We start from the raw sequence: 16074 nt of genomic DNA, 5'->3' as shown, positions 1-16074 counted from the left end.
ACAGGCGTCATGCGCCTGTGTCTTCTCCCCCAATCGATCAGCTGCAGGGTTTATGCAGGTGTAAGCTCCCGTCAACCCTCGGCCGGGACATTGCTTGGGGGGGTTAGTGAAAGAAGAATATCTGAGCTTCGTGGGTTGTCTTTTTCACGTGGCGGGGTTCATGGCGCGAGGCGCAAACGTTTTTCTCACTACGGCAACCACGAACCGAAGGTCTTGGGGGTGTGGCCACATGTGGTCTGTTCAACGTCCGTTCGTCGTCGTGTGTAAGCAACCTCTAAGAAGTCTGTCATGTTTGGGACGATTTGCGCAATGGTTGACATCGAATATGTGCAGTTGGGCTTTCCCAATCGTGACGTCTAGCTTTTTTGGTTGCTTACTTTCTGATTACATTACACAATCTTGCCCCATTCTAGAATGCCGCCTTAGAGGCACGCGTGACATTGAGTTTCGGGGAAGCTTGAAGTGAGGGAGGGTGATCTGAGATGAGAGATCTGACGGGACGTGTTGCTTCATTGGTTCAATTGGGATCCGGACTGGCCGCCGAGAAAAAGGTTGATATTGGACGGGTTCCGTGTTTCCAATACCCAGAGCTCCTACCGCAGAGCTGTTCCCCACGCGATCTGAAGAGGACGCAAAGTCTCTGGTCCAGCGCGGACCGGAGGCTTGATGGAATGGGGAACTGGGCTGATGTAAGACGGAGCTGTAGTGTAGAGGCTACAAGGACAGTGACGGAGTCGATTTGGGATGGTATTCGATACCGGCGCATCATAAGGGAGATCGCGTTCTTCAAAGTCTATATCCGATACTCTAACCGCGTATTTGGCCCCAAGATATCGATATTGATATCCCAAAGGATCGAAATTGAAAAGAAAAGAGTTGTGGAGGGCGGCATGCTTTTCACACCACGCGGGGAAAGACACGCGTGATAAACCTGTCGGGAAGAAGTCTATCTTCTTTTCCTTTTGACTTCGTACATATCACTGAGGGAGTTCCATATGCTGACGACTACTCCTCCGCGAACGATCCGAATTATCTAGCGAGAGACGGACAAGAGCCATGACCTGTCGTTGGGGAAAAGCCCGTTCTCGTCTGAGTCAGGATATCGCACTCCCGAGGGTCCCGTCCATGTCATTTTTCAGAGTTTGAACAGATGCCGAACGCTCGGGGCGCACATATATCTCGAGGCTTCCCAGAGAACGGACGGTTCTGGGGTATGGGAAACTCAACTGTGGAACCAGCGGATTGACCAAGCTGAGAGAAAAACGGCCTCGACCGTTTGGGAAATCGAGCGTATGAGAACTATACGATATAGTATCAACCGGGACGGTGCGGGTTTAAAGACTTCTAGCTCGTGGAGGACGGTGAGAAGCAGGCAGGCGGGTGTCTCAAGACAGGCTTCCAACTCCGGCGCCACTGCGAACGACTTTTTACGAACCGTTCAGCGACTCTCTACAGTTAAAGTTTGCAGTCAGCGGTTCGTTTTGGCTAAGGAGAGTTGTAACGGTGGAAATATCAGGGCGCAAAGGTCCAGTTGCAGTCACGTTTATTATTGCAGACGTAGCAGAGCTTCCCCTTGACATGAATGAACTAGGCTACATCCCACAACTCATCTTCTGAAATTTTAAAACATTTTGTTTCTCATAAAAGCGCTTTTGAAAATCAGTCTATCTCATTTTAGCCGTCCTGACTTCCTCGTGGCGATGAGTTCCCGTCTCAGCCAAGTTCATCGAGGTATGACTCATCCGACACCCACACCGCAACAACATCAGCAACGACACCAAGCACCAATATGGGAAACAGAGAACCCAGAACACAATTTTCAACAACGTTTGGTAACCTTCCATGAAGAAGAACATGCGTAGATTTATCACATCTACACACACAAAGCCTGCCTCTATGAACCATGATCCCACGGGGAGTTACGCAGTTCCCCTTTCTCGAGTCTTAATACACACCTGAGCAACCTCAATCCAGCCTCTTCACAGAAGAGAAACCATAGGTAAACGAAGCGGACGGCGTCAATCTCGATTTCCCCATAATGCGAAAATTCCATGTCCAACTAACATCCGAAAACCTTACCAAAACTGTGGCCTGAAAAAGGATAGCTGCGAGGGGAACGCTGCATCCGAACTTTGGCGAAAACGATATCCTCTTGGAGTCATGGATGTCCAGACATGAAGTAGTTTACGGCAAGCCGACCCGATTGGCATTCCCTCCGCCGGGAGTCTCACTCCATTCCTGGGACCGAAGGAGACAAAACCGTCGGGTGGATCTCAAAGCCACACAGAGAGAATCACATCTCACCGAGGAGACATGTATCTCTTCTGGATCAAACATCGTATATCTCAGTCCGAGAACCATCAATCATAGCAAATCCAGAATCACCGCAATCAAGAAGGAATCATAGTCAGACAGCGGACACTCCTTCACCGTCACCCAGAGACAGAGACCTCGGATGTTTACTGACAGGGAGCAATGGGCAGACAAAACGGACAAGCATCCCCGTGGAAAAATGTCATGATACACTGATAGAAAGCACGCAATGCCCGCCGACGAACCGGACCGAAGTAGTTCGCCCGCCCTTCCCTACCCTCACTCGACACACAGAAAGGTAGTTCAATCATCACGAAACATAGCCCGCACAGAGGCACACGCGCGCGCCGATCCGATGTTGGCCCTTGCTGGGGTTTTGCTCCCAACACGTGCCCATCCTGCTCTATCATCCTTCCTATAATTGAGAACGGGAAATCGTGAGAAGCATGTACGATGGGGGGCCGGCCATGGCGCCATTGTTTGAGAGAGATAATGGAGAGAGACTTGGGCCGCGGGTTGGGAATATCGCGGCTAGTCCGGCCATCAAACCCGAACCCGCATCTGGAATCAACATTTGGTATCTTTTCCCCTCCCAAGATGTGATATCATTTGCGCAGGCGGTAATTGGTGACAACTGGACGTACATTCATCCTGCAATTTCCAAAAATCACCATCACCTTCTATCGTTACCCGCGATGCCAGTTGTTACGGTGAAGGGGGAGGGAACATGACTAAAACCCCAAACCCACAAACACGATCGCGGCGGCGTTCGGAGCCAAGAAGCCGGAAAGAGAGCTATCGAAAAGCCTCCGTATAGCAATCATTGCCTTATTAATTTTAAAATTCGTCGACCGCCTTACCCGAGCGATACTGTGCCCTTCGCTCTCTCTCCCGCGTCGTGGCGCCCGTGACGTCGAGAAGTCTCAGTCGTATGACTAGTGGGGGTGCGCATCCCGTTGCATCTCGCTCTGCAGGCCCGTCGATGGGGGAAAAATTGATCATCAGGGTATTCCGGATAGCCTTAGTGCCCGCGGCGGTGCGTTGCGGCGGCCGTGGTGGTGCTGCGTATGCAACAAGACACAAGCTCCGTTTCAGAATATCCGTCAAACGTACAGACGAGTGGTCCCGCAGCTGGCAGCAGCCCAGGCCCCGAATTCTGTTTTTAACTCAAGCCACCAACGACGTTCGAAGTTCCCTTCCCAGGGCGGGTTGGGTTGGCGGGCAAAGTGCAGTGCAAGGGGTCCGGATTCGGAAACGCGGGACAGGAGGAGGGGGAAAGGAGGGAATCCCTGAGCCAGCCCGTGTAGGTATCCTTCACCGCCAACCTGGGATTGAGCTGTGAGGCGTCTGCCAGGCACGACAAGATGGGAAAAGAGTGGAGACGCAGAAGCAACCATGCCCAACCCTTTGGGCAGGGTACGATGAGTCAACTTTCCAACATCCAGAGAAGCCGTCGTCGTCCATCAGGGCGACGGAAAGGAAGACGGTGGAAGTGGCTGGTTGAAAGGTTGTTTGCCCGGGCTGGCTGGAATTGGCGGGCGATGAGAGGCATTGGTAGGTTTGCCCTAATCCAGAACCCAGCTCCCTGTACTATTGCAAGGATACGACGACAATTGGAAGCTGGGAGAGCACCTTGGGCCACCTGATAAAAATCTGTCGATGCTCGCAAAGAATTGTTCGACGGGACGACGCGCGATGAGCGGTGATGATGTTGGCCGACTTCTGCAACGCGCCCCAACCGCGTCCTGCATCTGCGCCGTATCAAATGCACATGAGCCGAGGTGTCAACGGTTGTCGGATTGTCGTGCTACAGGATCTTGATCTCCAAAAGGAGGGCCCATTTGGGGGCCGTCGATAACGCATGCGTAGGCAGGCGGGTTTTCTGCGATGCGCCGTAAAGTTTCCGCTCGCGTGTTGTGGAGAGGCATGCTGAGAAGTGACGAGTGACGGGCTGACAAGATCCTGTTGCGGGTACCCACGCTTCCCACTCCCTTCGTGATATCCTCCTTGACTGATAGGACGCGCGCACTGACTGGCACCGACGCCCAGAAGGCAGCAGAGTTTTCACGTCGAAGGAGTCATTTGCTCTGGGTACTGGTGAAGTATTTTTTTCTTCCCTCCTTCTCTCGCGACTTCTATTCGGGCGGGATGATAGCCGGAGGTGGATTGGGGTGATGCACGGCGTCCGTTCACCGCCATGGAGGCGTAGAATTTTGTGGACGGGGAGCGGTTCCGAGAGCCCAGTCTCAGTCACCTTGTTTGCAACAGAGCGGGAACCCTGGGCGTGTGCATGAATGGAATCTGGATCCGAATTGATCCAAGCTCCAGCAGGTCAATTGTCGGGGATACAGCTCTGTCCAGCTCTCGCGAGCCTCCAAGGAGAAGGCGACGCCGTGCGCGCATCGGTTGCGCTCCTCCTTTGACAGGGAGGCTGATGAATGAGGGATGAATGAGGGGGAAGAGACCCAGACGGACCCAGGACTCTGGATGACGTCGGAAGAGTGAAACGGAGGCGGTGGATCGCGGAATCGCATCATGAGCACGCGCGCGACGGGGGGTCCCAGATCCATCGCTTGAAGTTCAATCTCCGACTTCAAAGCTGGGAAAAATGTCTGAGAGCAGCTCCGGAGTGGATCCCGGGGATGAGAAGCTTAAGCTGCCGGTGGGGGGCTCACCGACAAAACGGACTGGAAGTTGGAACGACCGTCATCTTATCGAGTCAAGAAAGAAACTTGACATGGTGATCAATCGGTCCAGCCTCCTCCATCATCAACGAGGCCGCGTAGGGAGGTTTTGCTCTCCGACATATTGGTATTTCGCAAACATCGGCCGTAAACCTGAGCTGGGAACCCTTCACTCGTGAGATGAGGTGAGACCGGGGATCCTCACCGGGATGCTAATTCGGAAGAGACAGTCTTGGATCTAAACCGAATATCCAGGGAACAGGGGTGGTCTCAAGTTCAGATGCCCCGCCGGGGTCAGCCCTGTCGGTAGACCATCTCAATAGTGGCTGAACGAGATATTTCTTCTCGTCATCAGCCATTGACCTTGTTGGAAATTGGATGGTTTTCTCGGGAGAACGAGCAGAGAAGCAAGTGGTTGTTGAACGGCCGGACTGTGCGAACTTTTGTTCTTGCTTCAAACCAGCTAGTTCCTGGGCATCGCGAGGGCTGAGCGACCTAACCCTAGGAACCGAACTTGCGCGGCAACACCAAGCCTATTCCAACTGCCGATGGAGCGACGGGCATGAATGTGGCTTTGAGTCAGTCGATGGATTATTTCTCCGTTCCCGAAGTACCTTAGGGTATATGGAAAGAAGAAATAACGAAAGAGTTGGAAGGCAGAAGGAGTCATCCGAGGCTGATTACCAACCGATCTCGATCGAGCCGTGTCGTTGGGCAACAACGTACGTTTAGGTACGAGGTTGAGGTCAGCCGTGCCTTTCGAGACGGTGGACTTGGCAGGCGGAGCAAGGCAAGGCGAGAGAAAATGACAGAGCGGCCGTGTTAGAGGCCCAGGAACGCAATGATGATGCCCCTCGTTCATGCAAGGCGCAGGAGAAAGCACGATGAGGCAACGAGATCAGTGCTGAAGAGGGCGGGGAGAATTCCGTGTGGATAATCCGAGCCAACGTGACAGGCCGAATGCGGGCGTTGGGCGCAACTGGAGGAGATGTCGCAGTCGAGATGTGTCGCACGCGGCGTCTCCCAATGATAATGACGACTTCTGGCGGTCTGAGGCTGTAGCTCAGATATCAAATCATTCAGATTAGGGGTCGTGGGCCGGTGGTCTGGTCTAGCCAACAGGTTGGGCTCTGTCGCCAGGAACGCGCAGGAGACAACGGCGAGAATCGACGTATTGGATGCGAAAACCGCCGCCGTAGGCTGGCAGCTGTAGCTGTACACAGCTCTCTAGGCGCGATTGTCACGAACGAAGGCCTCGGCCATCGGCCATGCGGCAGCCAACAAGTTGAGTAAGGTACCTCGGATGGCTCGTTGTCGTGTTGAGGTGGTGAAGTACCTTGGCGACAAGGGCGACAAGGGCGACAAGGAGGAGAGCGAGTGCGTGAGATTCTCACTGGAAGATTCGGCGATGGATGGAGGAGGATTGGATTGATGCGGCTAAGGGCGGTTCGAAGGTCGATGCTAGTCGACTGTCAGGTACGGTCGTGGGCAGAATCCATGAATGTCAGAGGTCGCGACTCTGGTGCGGTAGCAGAAATCGCTCGCCTCACTTGGACGATTGGCTAATGACGGGGACGGCGGCGGCCCATTAACGGGTCGTTTTATGGGCGCCCCGCTTTTCAAACGGCGCCATTGATGGGCGGCACCGTGCACGGGCGGCTTCCACCTTCCATCCTTCCTTCCACCTTCCGGCTTTCGCGGCGGCCGAGTTTTTCCAGAAGGTGAGGAGACGGTGGGCTACGGCGGACCGTAAGGTAAGGCAAGTGCGGTCTCCAGGTCCACCTGCCTCCATCCATGGATAGTGTGTATTCACATCGTACTAGCTGGGTGAGGTGTGCTGGGTTGGGCCCAGAAACGCTACTCTGCACTGCACTGCAAAGCTACTGCGCAGGAAAGAGCTACTAACCTCAGGCCCTAAGGCAGCTTGGGGGCGATGCTGCAGCCATCGCCAGGGCGTCTTCTCTCCTTCGACCTCACAGAATGCGCAAAGAGCGTTGGTCGGGCCCCTCGGTGGAGTCGCGCATGAATCACGTCTCCGATGAACATTCGTGACGTCGCGAATCCTGCAGCGGTCGCGGGCTTGGCCGGATCGTCTGGCGCGCTCCAGGACGCGAAACGCGTTGCCATGAATCGACCACGGGCCCTGCGGCAGCAGACCACGACATCTCGAGACTCGATCCCGAGGGGCAGCATGAGGGGAGACCGCAGGCAGGCGAGGTATCCGGCCTGCGATCTTGGGTGTCGAGGTACATCGAGGCCTCTCGCTCAGTTGCCCCTCTTCAGCCTCTACCAACGGAGACGGACAGAAACGAGCAGAGAGGCCCAAACAAGCACCATGGCGCATGGCACACCGACAAAGCAGAGAGGGAGAGGGAGGGTCTTCACAGCTGACGATGGGCCGCGCAGTATGCGGCCATGAAGCACAGTGGAGCTGGGGGTAACGCGTCTCTCCAGGCTGAGTGGCTGGTTTGGTGTTGACACTCCGGCTTGGGCATCACCGGCGCCGCTGAAAAGGTTTCCGGATGTTGTTTCCCAGCCACCGACTTTTCTCTTCGTCGTTGTCGTCGTCGCAGTCGTCGCACTGCGTGATGGAGGACCCTCATGCGCAGCGCGCAGCCCCTCTCCTGCGCATGTTTCTCGATGTTGGAATTGACTTTGCCCGCTGGGGTCAAGGCGCCCGAGAATTAGGCGAAGGGTGGCTGTTTCCCTCCAGGGATGTGGCTGAGAAGTCGTCTGAGGGTACGGGCATCATCCCATCCTACAACGGACGAGGTTGGCCAATTGCGCTTTGTTCTTTTGGTTTTCGAGAAGGAAAACGGGGCTTTGGGACTGCAGAGACTGCAGAGATTTACGGACACCAGCCAAGTCTGTTGAGGTGATCGATCGGATCGGTTGCATTGTCGCCGTGTGGGATTTTCGCATGTTGGGCTAGCCAGATAATCTAGGGAATAAGTGACGATACCACTCTGGATGGGGACTCGTCATGCTCTATCTCTGTGTAGAGACGGATACCCTCAAGGTTCTCTGCGTCGGCCATCGCGAAGTGAGCACCTTGCCCGAGGTACACACGGCATGACTTGCCGTGATTGGGAAGACGGGCGACTTCCATTTGGATGTTTTGATAGCGCAAGTGTCTGTATTCTGCTTGTTTGCCCTGGCCTGTTGCTTCGTCTGGTTGCAATCACACCGGGATGCTCAGCAAGACAGCTGAATGGCAGAGCATCAATGTCATCTCAGGTCATACCTTGCCTGCCCTACCAAGATAAGGTGCCTGGTGAGGGAGGTTCGATGCTACTACCAATACCAATCCGAGCTAAAGTAAGCCCTTCACCTCTGAACCAGTGCCTCGTCCGCCCTGTAGCGAGAGCCTGGCGAGGGGTGGTCACCCCATCTCAGCGCCGAGCAATAGGAGCTGCTGGACGAGAAACAGTGGCTTACTAGGTAAGTAGGTAAGGTAGGTACTTGCATTGGGTAGGGCCTGGCAAAGAGGGTTGCAGGAGGGCTGCTGTGACATGAGCAGCTCTGCAGCAGTCTGGAGAAGATTAGGTATCAACGGGGTGGTGCGGGCGGGCCTATCGCGGAAGAGAGCGGCCGTCGCTGCCCAACCTGCTGGAGCTGCCTGGTTCTCCGGATCCCCGTTGTCTCTCGTCCAGTGGATTCGGTCACCAGGGACTCGAAGCTCACCACTCAGAGCTCACCTCTTATTTTTGCATCTTTCCTTCCGTTTTTGGTCATCACAACGGCTTCGCCCTCCCACCGAGGGGCACCACCTACCGTACCTACCCAGCTAGGTACCTTGCCAATGTACCTCACCTTACCTTACATCGTACTCCGTACTTACTTGCCTTCCTAGCGCCGTACGTCATTCTTGGTCCACCGTTCAAACATCCAGACCGTCTACACTCACCTCAGGCAACACCACACGTTTCCGACGGTGTTGCACTGCACCTCACCTACCAAGACCTACTTACCTCACAGTGCTGGGCTCTCAATGGAACTTGCGGTGCAGAATAACGGTGGCCAATTCCCTCACCATTTGCTCACCCGTCCTTCCTTGATCCAACCTCTGCGCACGCATTTGCCGAACAGACGGTGGCCCAAGCAGCGCCCAACCCCTACCGTCTGTGACCGTGACCGCCATTCCCATTTGCGCCGAGCTGGCTGGCTGGCTGTGTTTCCCCCTTCCGTCTCCTTCATTTTCTTTTTTTCTTTTGCGCGCAAAGAACCAAGTCATAGAAAAAAAATTCTATTTTTTATTTCCCGCTACTGGCCGTCCCGGTTGACGGCCGAGCCGTCTTCCCCATCTCCATTCACGGCCTTCAACCTCCCTTGCCTGACCCGCCCGTCGCTCAGAGTGTCTTCCGGCAAGATCCCCGTCCAGCTAGACCCGGCGCATCGCGGCCAGGACCCAAAGGCCCAGAACCCAGAATCTCTTGTCATCCTCCTCTTCGCTGACCTCATTCGTCGGCCGGAATCTGTTGTCCCCCAGCGGCCCTTGACTGACACACGCATACCCGGCCAAGGCTCCCCCCAACTGAGAGCCACAAGACCGAGAGAGCGCACAGAGAATCCAGTCGGAGCACATCGGCTGGGCGTGGGGTTGGGTTTCGCTTTGGCTTTCTCTGTGCCCATACTGCTTGCTACTACTCTGTACCAAGTACTGCAGCAAGTACACACAGAGTGCCGTCCCATCCCATCCCATCCATCCCGTCGTATGCCATCCCGCCCTCCGTCCCATGGTCCCCCCGAGTATCTTTCTTGCCGTCTCGCCTGGCCTTACCCTGCCCTGTCAGGCCCCGGCTGCCGTTTCTATTCCCATACGGCCATGATGATGGGATTACAACCCCCCAAAGAGCTCGTCCCCAAGCCTCTTTCCGGGCCTCATGTACCTTGCCCTAGCTTTAGCCCGCCGAGCGGTACCTTAGCCTATCCCCATGGCCTCTCTCATACACACTCTCTCTCCCCTTGGGTAGCAAGAAGAAAACAAGGGAAGACGGCGGCAACAGTCTATCGAGTTGATAGAGTCCGTGAGGAGAGTTCGAGGCGGTCTAGAGCCAAACACAACCCCTGCTCAAATGCTCCCCTTGTCTTGTCCGTGTCTTGTTCCAAGGAATACTTTGCAACCGTATTGCGTCGGCCGTCCGTCTGTGCTTGTCAGTAGGTAGTGTAGTGTAGTAGTCAGCGCGGCAGCCCAGCCTGCCGCAATCCCAAGCTCTCGTTCTCGCCTTGCTTGGATCAAACCATCATGACAAGATACTGGCAAGATTTCCGGGGACATCCCGCGGTCTCACGAGGGATGAAGGCCAGACATGGACAAGACATTCTCCATGTAGCAGAGGCATCATGACGGACCCGGCATCCAGCGAAGCAGGGAAACGAAGGAAGTTCCGGCTCCTTGGCATCATGATCTCTCTTGTCTGACCAGCAGTCTCTGTTCCTACATACCACAGATACGGTTTCTCTTGACAGAGAGAGAGAGAGAGAAGACTCAGAGTCTTGCTGACTGGGCTCCTCCTCGGCACGTTCTCACTAGACACCCACCCCCGTCGTTTGTCGGCCACCCTCCACAAACGAGTGAGTGACCAGACCAACCCACCCATCCCATCCCATCCCACCCGCCGTACACTACTATGGCTCTCCGTTCTGCTGCTCTGCTCTCGCCGTAAAGAGCTCTCCTCCATCTCGTCGATTGCCCATCCCGGCCTAGGTCGCGCGTTCGTCCCTCTTGTCTTTCCCCACTGCTTTCTCTCTGTCTCTTGAGTCTCTGCATCCTGGCACACTGGGATTGGGACCCGGACCAAGCCTGACCTGCACCTGCACCATCCGCAACTCTGCTGCTCCCATACGCTCTTCCCTCCCCAGTCCCCTCCTCCCCTCCCCATCCATGCCCACCGTATTCTTCTGGAAGCCAAGCAAAGTACCTCAACCCGGCCACCGTTTCCGACCAAGTACCTCGTCCACGTTCTCCCGCAGAAGTGCCGCCTTTGGATCCAAAAGTACAAAACCATCCGCCGTCCTCCTCAGGCTCTACCTTGTCTGCCACCAAGACCCAAGTCCACCAAGAGAACGAGATCCATCCCACACCACACTCACACAACCGTACATACGTACATACATATACATATTCCCGACACCCCATCTTTCGACGATTCCCTCCCCCGTTGTTGCAACACACAATTGTTTATTATTGTTCCATCGTCCATCCTTCTCTCGACCTGCCTCACATACCGGCGGCCTTACCAACTCTCGCACACACACACAACACACACGCACGCACTCACTCACACACGATACATACTGAGGCTTTCCCCGCCCTGTGTCTGACTGACCTGCTCTTCAACTTGCCACAAGATCTGGAGTGCATCGCAGCACCGTACGACTCGAACGAAGAAACGATACCAAGCCTGTGAGTGTGTTTCTGTTTCCTCAGTTCCCTCAGACTACTTTGCCTTGTTCTTCTTGTTGCGCTCTGCTGCAACGCACTGCCTTAAAACTTTCCGGCCTCCCTCTCACCCGCTCGACTTCCTGATCCCCACCAACCTCTCTTATCACTACTCTCTCACTCACTCCGGCCGCTCGTCCGCTCCCACCACCTTCTTTGCTTTTTTTTCCTGGCCCTCTTCCCTGCCTCACCTCATTTGCGCTGCTCTGTGGTCCAACGACCTTCACAAAAGCCCGCGTCTCGCTATTTTTCTCCAGCGGTTTTGCATGCATCCTCTCTACACCCATCATCATCCTTCTGCACACAGCCTGAGTGCATTCCCCTCACCTGCGAGTCCCTCTGAGAATCCGCAGCACCGTCCCCACATCTCACTCAACCCAAAAATAAACCCTGGATGATCATTCTCACCGCCGCCTGCCACCCACGACTAACACAACTATTTCCAAGATTTTTTCCAAAGAGAAAAAATTAAATAGGCATCATTTTGCTCGCATAGAAGCACCTCGCAGTCATCTTTAGACTGCCCCATCATATTCACCAGAAATGGTCTCAACCTACCAGATGCCGACCTACTTCAGACCGAATCCCTTGACCGTCGACACAAGTCAAGCGCAAAAGTACTACGAGGAGGAGGATCACAGCATTCTGGACGAGAACATCTTGGATCACAGCGCGCTCGACTCGGGCCTGGAAATGTCGCCCCCCATGGCCGACAGCCGCAGGGAATCTTTCGCCGTCGGCGGCTCGCTCTTCTCCCCAAAGACGGAAGACTGGCAGTCAGTCGAGATGCAGTCGGTGCCGTCCAACAACCCCTTCCACATGGAGCAGCACAGCAACAACCCCTTCATGCGCCTCGACCACGCCCAGCCCTCTCCCTTTGGCACCCAAGGCAACGCCTGGTCCTTGAGCAACACCTCCGGCTCTTGCACTCCCCTGCAACAGTTCGACGGCATGCCCGCGGAGTACGACAACAGCGCTCTGTTCCAAAGACCTACCGTCCAGGGCCAAACGCCCTTCACCAACCCCACCGGCCAGATCAACATGTTCGCCTCCATCGGCTCCGGCAACCAGTCTATCCCCACCTCACCGCAGAAGGGCTGGATCGGTCAGTCAGAGTCCATGGCGAAGAAGATGCGCCCGGGAAGCCCCACCATCCGCTCGCACAACGACATGAGGAGAGGTGACGGCATCCGCAAGAAGAACGCCCGCTTCGACATCCCCGCCGAGCGCAACCTCAGCAACATCGACCAGCTCATCGCCCAGTCCACCGACGAGCAGGAGATCAAGGAGCTCAAGCAACAAAAACGTCTCTTGAGGAATCGGCAAGCAGCGTGAGTGAACCATCCCTTCTATGACTTGCACACACTAACATCCGACCACAGTCTCGACTCTCGCCAGAGGAAGAAGCAGCACACTGAGCGCCTCGAGGATGAGAAGAAGCAGTTCACCGCCGTCCTCACCGACATGGAGGAGGAGATGGCCGAGATGAGGCAAAAGATGGAGCAGCTCTTGAGGGAGAAGCAGTTCCAACAGGAGTACATTGAGTCTCTCACCATGGAGAAGGAGGAGATGATCCGCACCCACACCATCGAGACTGGCGAGCTCCGCAAAAAGGTCAGCGTCCTCACCGACCACGTCCAGCGCCTCGAGAACGCCGCCATGGCCGCCCCCCCCAGCAACGCCTTCGTCTCCGGCTACGACGACATGGACGGCATGACTATGCCCGGCACCTGGGACAACGTCAACTTCCTCGGCGAGTACCCCATGGAGCAGCAGCAGCAGCAGCCCGAGGTCAAGCAGGAGCTCCAGGTCGTCCCCGCCAAGAAGGCGGAGGTCCCCTTCCCCGTCGACGCCGACAAGCCTTCCTCCTCCCAGGGCGGCATCCTCTTCATGCTCTTCCTCGTCGGCGCCTTCGTCCTCTCCAGCCGCTCCACCCCGGCCATCCCCCGCGTCTCCGAGGACGTCCGCGCCGAGGCCGCTACCCTGCTCGAGAATGTCTTCAAGGACGCCGGCGTCAACGAGGCCTCCAACACCCTCAACGCCGTCGCTCCCCAGCCCTCCGGCGGCTCATGGGTTGTCGACCAGGCCTCCGTCGGTCTCGGTGGCGATGCCACCATGTCCGGCGTCGCCCCCTCCATGCTCGGCCAGCTCGGCGACTCCCTCACCCAGCCCACCGAGGAGCAGGCCAACGAGCAGCTCTTCGGCCTGTCCGCCGCCCAGTACAACGGCGTCAGCTCCCAGGACTTCCTCAGCAACGGGCCCACGCCCGCCGAGCGCGCCACCAGCCAGGGCCGCAGGAACCTCGCCGACGCCCTCGCCGCCATGCGCAACTCCAACAAGCAGTCCGCCGCCGAGGTCTACACTAGATCGCTGCTGTGGGACCAGATCCCCAGCGAAGTGGTCAGGAATTTCGCCAAAATGGTGTCCGAGTCCAACAAGATTGGCACTGACGAATAACGAATGTCTTCGCATATGAATGAACCAAAAAAAGAAACGAAGCAGCACGAGAAAAAAGAGAACCTCAACGATCTCATGATCAAGACGAAACCAAACATATCTTCACACCAAAACATTGTTTCCTTTTCTATTTCTCCCGAAGCGCCTCTCATCATACACTTCTTTACCGCTCCACCGCGGGACCCCCCAGACATTGTTGCTCACGCACCAAACGATCCTCTTTTTTCGCCCCAAAAACAAAACCATGATCGAAGCTCCTTCGGGCCTCACTTTATCTGATGTTTTTACATTTTTGTGTTCACATCTCCTTGTGTGTTTTCTCGGTATCTTAGCAAGCAAGCGAGCGAGCATTCTGGATTTATATCTGTCGCACAGTCCTGGTATCAGTTTGTTGTTATCTGCTTTTCCTTTTTGGTATTTTCCATCTACTGCTTATTCCCAGTGCGGGGCGAGCAGCGGAGGCGGGCGGTTGGGTTTTAGGGATGGATGTACAATGGGCGGGAATGGGATGGGATGGCGGTCACAACGGGAGACAAAACCTGGAGAGCAGGTCTCATCACATTTAGGAGGGCAGAGAAGGGATGGATAGCGGTTGCTTTGTGTTTTTGTTTTTGTTTTCCTTTGATTATTTGCTTTGTGCTTCTCATTTGTTTTCCATTTCCTTATTCTTTTTTTCATCTTGTCTCGAGAGAGATGGCAAGCGACCACATTGCGCGCAACAGATTGCGACGAAAGAAACGAAGAGGAGGAAGGAAGGGGACATCTCACGACGTCCAAAGAAGAAGAAAATGACAAAGTCGAAACGAATCTGATGATCAATGAGACACACACAAACACACACATTCAATGCTCTCACGAAACGCGCGCAAATAACATCGCTTTTTTTTTAACCATCCATTTATTCACTTCGACACATACACACACACACACACACACAAACTGTCTTTTCGTCCATTTACTTTGTTCACCACACACACACACACACCAAACATTTTACGACCGTCAACGTTTACGACGACGGAAACAACAGTTCTCAGCGAAAGAAATCACTTCCAGCACAGCGAGCAGAAGGAAAGCGGGCACAGCGCGGGAGGGGAAATGGAAAGCATTGAAGAGTTTACTAGCAGCGGCGGATGAATGTTGATTCCCCCTCAGGATTCTTATTGTTTATTTTCTACTTCAGTGGTAGGAGCCATCTACATCAAACCCAGAAAGGCCGGTTCTTGAAAGATAGGCGGCTTCTTGGGAGGGTTCGGTTTTGGCTCGGGCCTTTATTTTTTCTATTCATGTAGCTACTTGCGAAGCTTTCTTACCAAAGCACTTGAAAGATACCATGGAAACTCATTTGTGTTTTCTTTTTTACTACTACCACTAAATTTTCCCGCCTTGATTGCCAACCGTGATTTGTGAATACTTCTGAGCAGATGACTTTCTTCACTTGGATGAAAAACTTGGCTATAAAAAGTTTAAAAAGTCGTAAATGGTACGAGATGACCTTGCCTTCCATGTTGATCGTTGATCCGATCCGCGCTGAGCGCAAACACTCATAGGTCTCGAGGGGGTATATCGAGGGCTGTGATAAGACGTGATCTGCGCCCGTTGATCACTCGCCTATCCCCCGAAGCAGTGCTATCGAGAGGAGGGGGCGACAACCAAAAACCCCGTTTTCGCCATTGTCGTCGTCAGTTCCCCTCGCACTATTGGCGAACACCACAGTTCGGGGGGGGGGGGGGGGGGGCAGTGTCAAACGGAACGCATCACCGTTTATTCCTTCCTTCCTTCCTGCCTTAGTCTTGGGCGATGAACGGTACCGTACGGTACCTACGCGGAATGTGTAAGGTGTGTGTGTAAGTGTAAGTGTGTGTGTGTGTGACCTGCGGTTTCTGTTGGAGATCACGTCCGCCGTCTCGGGAATGGCACCCGGGTAGGGAGTAGGCGGTCTTTCCTTGGTTCTTGGTTTGGAGGAGACCAATGGGTTGGTTGGGGGGCAGCAGCAGCAGCGGCGGCTTTGATGCCGCATTAGCGTTGTTTTTTGAGGTTTCCTGATTGCATGGGAGGAGCGAGGCAAAGGTCTTTTTCACTGTGGTCGACGGCGCGGCGCGTGAGATGGTGGGCGCAGCGCAGCGCAGAGCTGGGGCTGGAAGGGGCAAGCGGGTGAGCCTGTGGTAGTGCGGCGCG

At 54.9% G+C, this 16074-nt stretch overlaps 1 protein-coding gene across 1 annotated transcript; it reads left to right on the top strand.

Moving 5' to 3' along the window:
* Nucleotides 1-11982: 11982 nt before the first annotated feature.
* COL26b_001921 (uncharacterized protein) lies at nucleotides 11983-13896 on the top strand (the record flags this gene model as incomplete). The annotated part of the gene is made up of 2 exons (XM_053174857.1): nucleotides 11983-12770; nucleotides 12822-13896. The coding sequence occupies 2 exons, from the start codon at nucleotides 11983-11985 to the stop codon at nucleotides 13894-13896; spliced, it is 1863 nt and encodes a 620-aa protein (XP_053041152.1).
* Nucleotides 13897-16074: the final 2178 nt, after the last annotated feature.

Source organism: Colletotrichum chrysophilum (assembly GCF_026319265.1).
Source record: "Colletotrichum chrysophilum strain AFK26 chromosome Unknown scaffold_9, whole genome shotgun sequence".
In the NCBI taxonomy this organism is placed as follows: domain Eukaryota; kingdom Fungi; phylum Ascomycota; class Sordariomycetes; order Glomerellales; family Glomerellaceae; genus Colletotrichum; species Colletotrichum chrysophilum.
The sequence above is the reverse complement of the archived record's forward strand: the minus strand, read 5'-3'. Positions and strand labels throughout refer to the sequence as shown.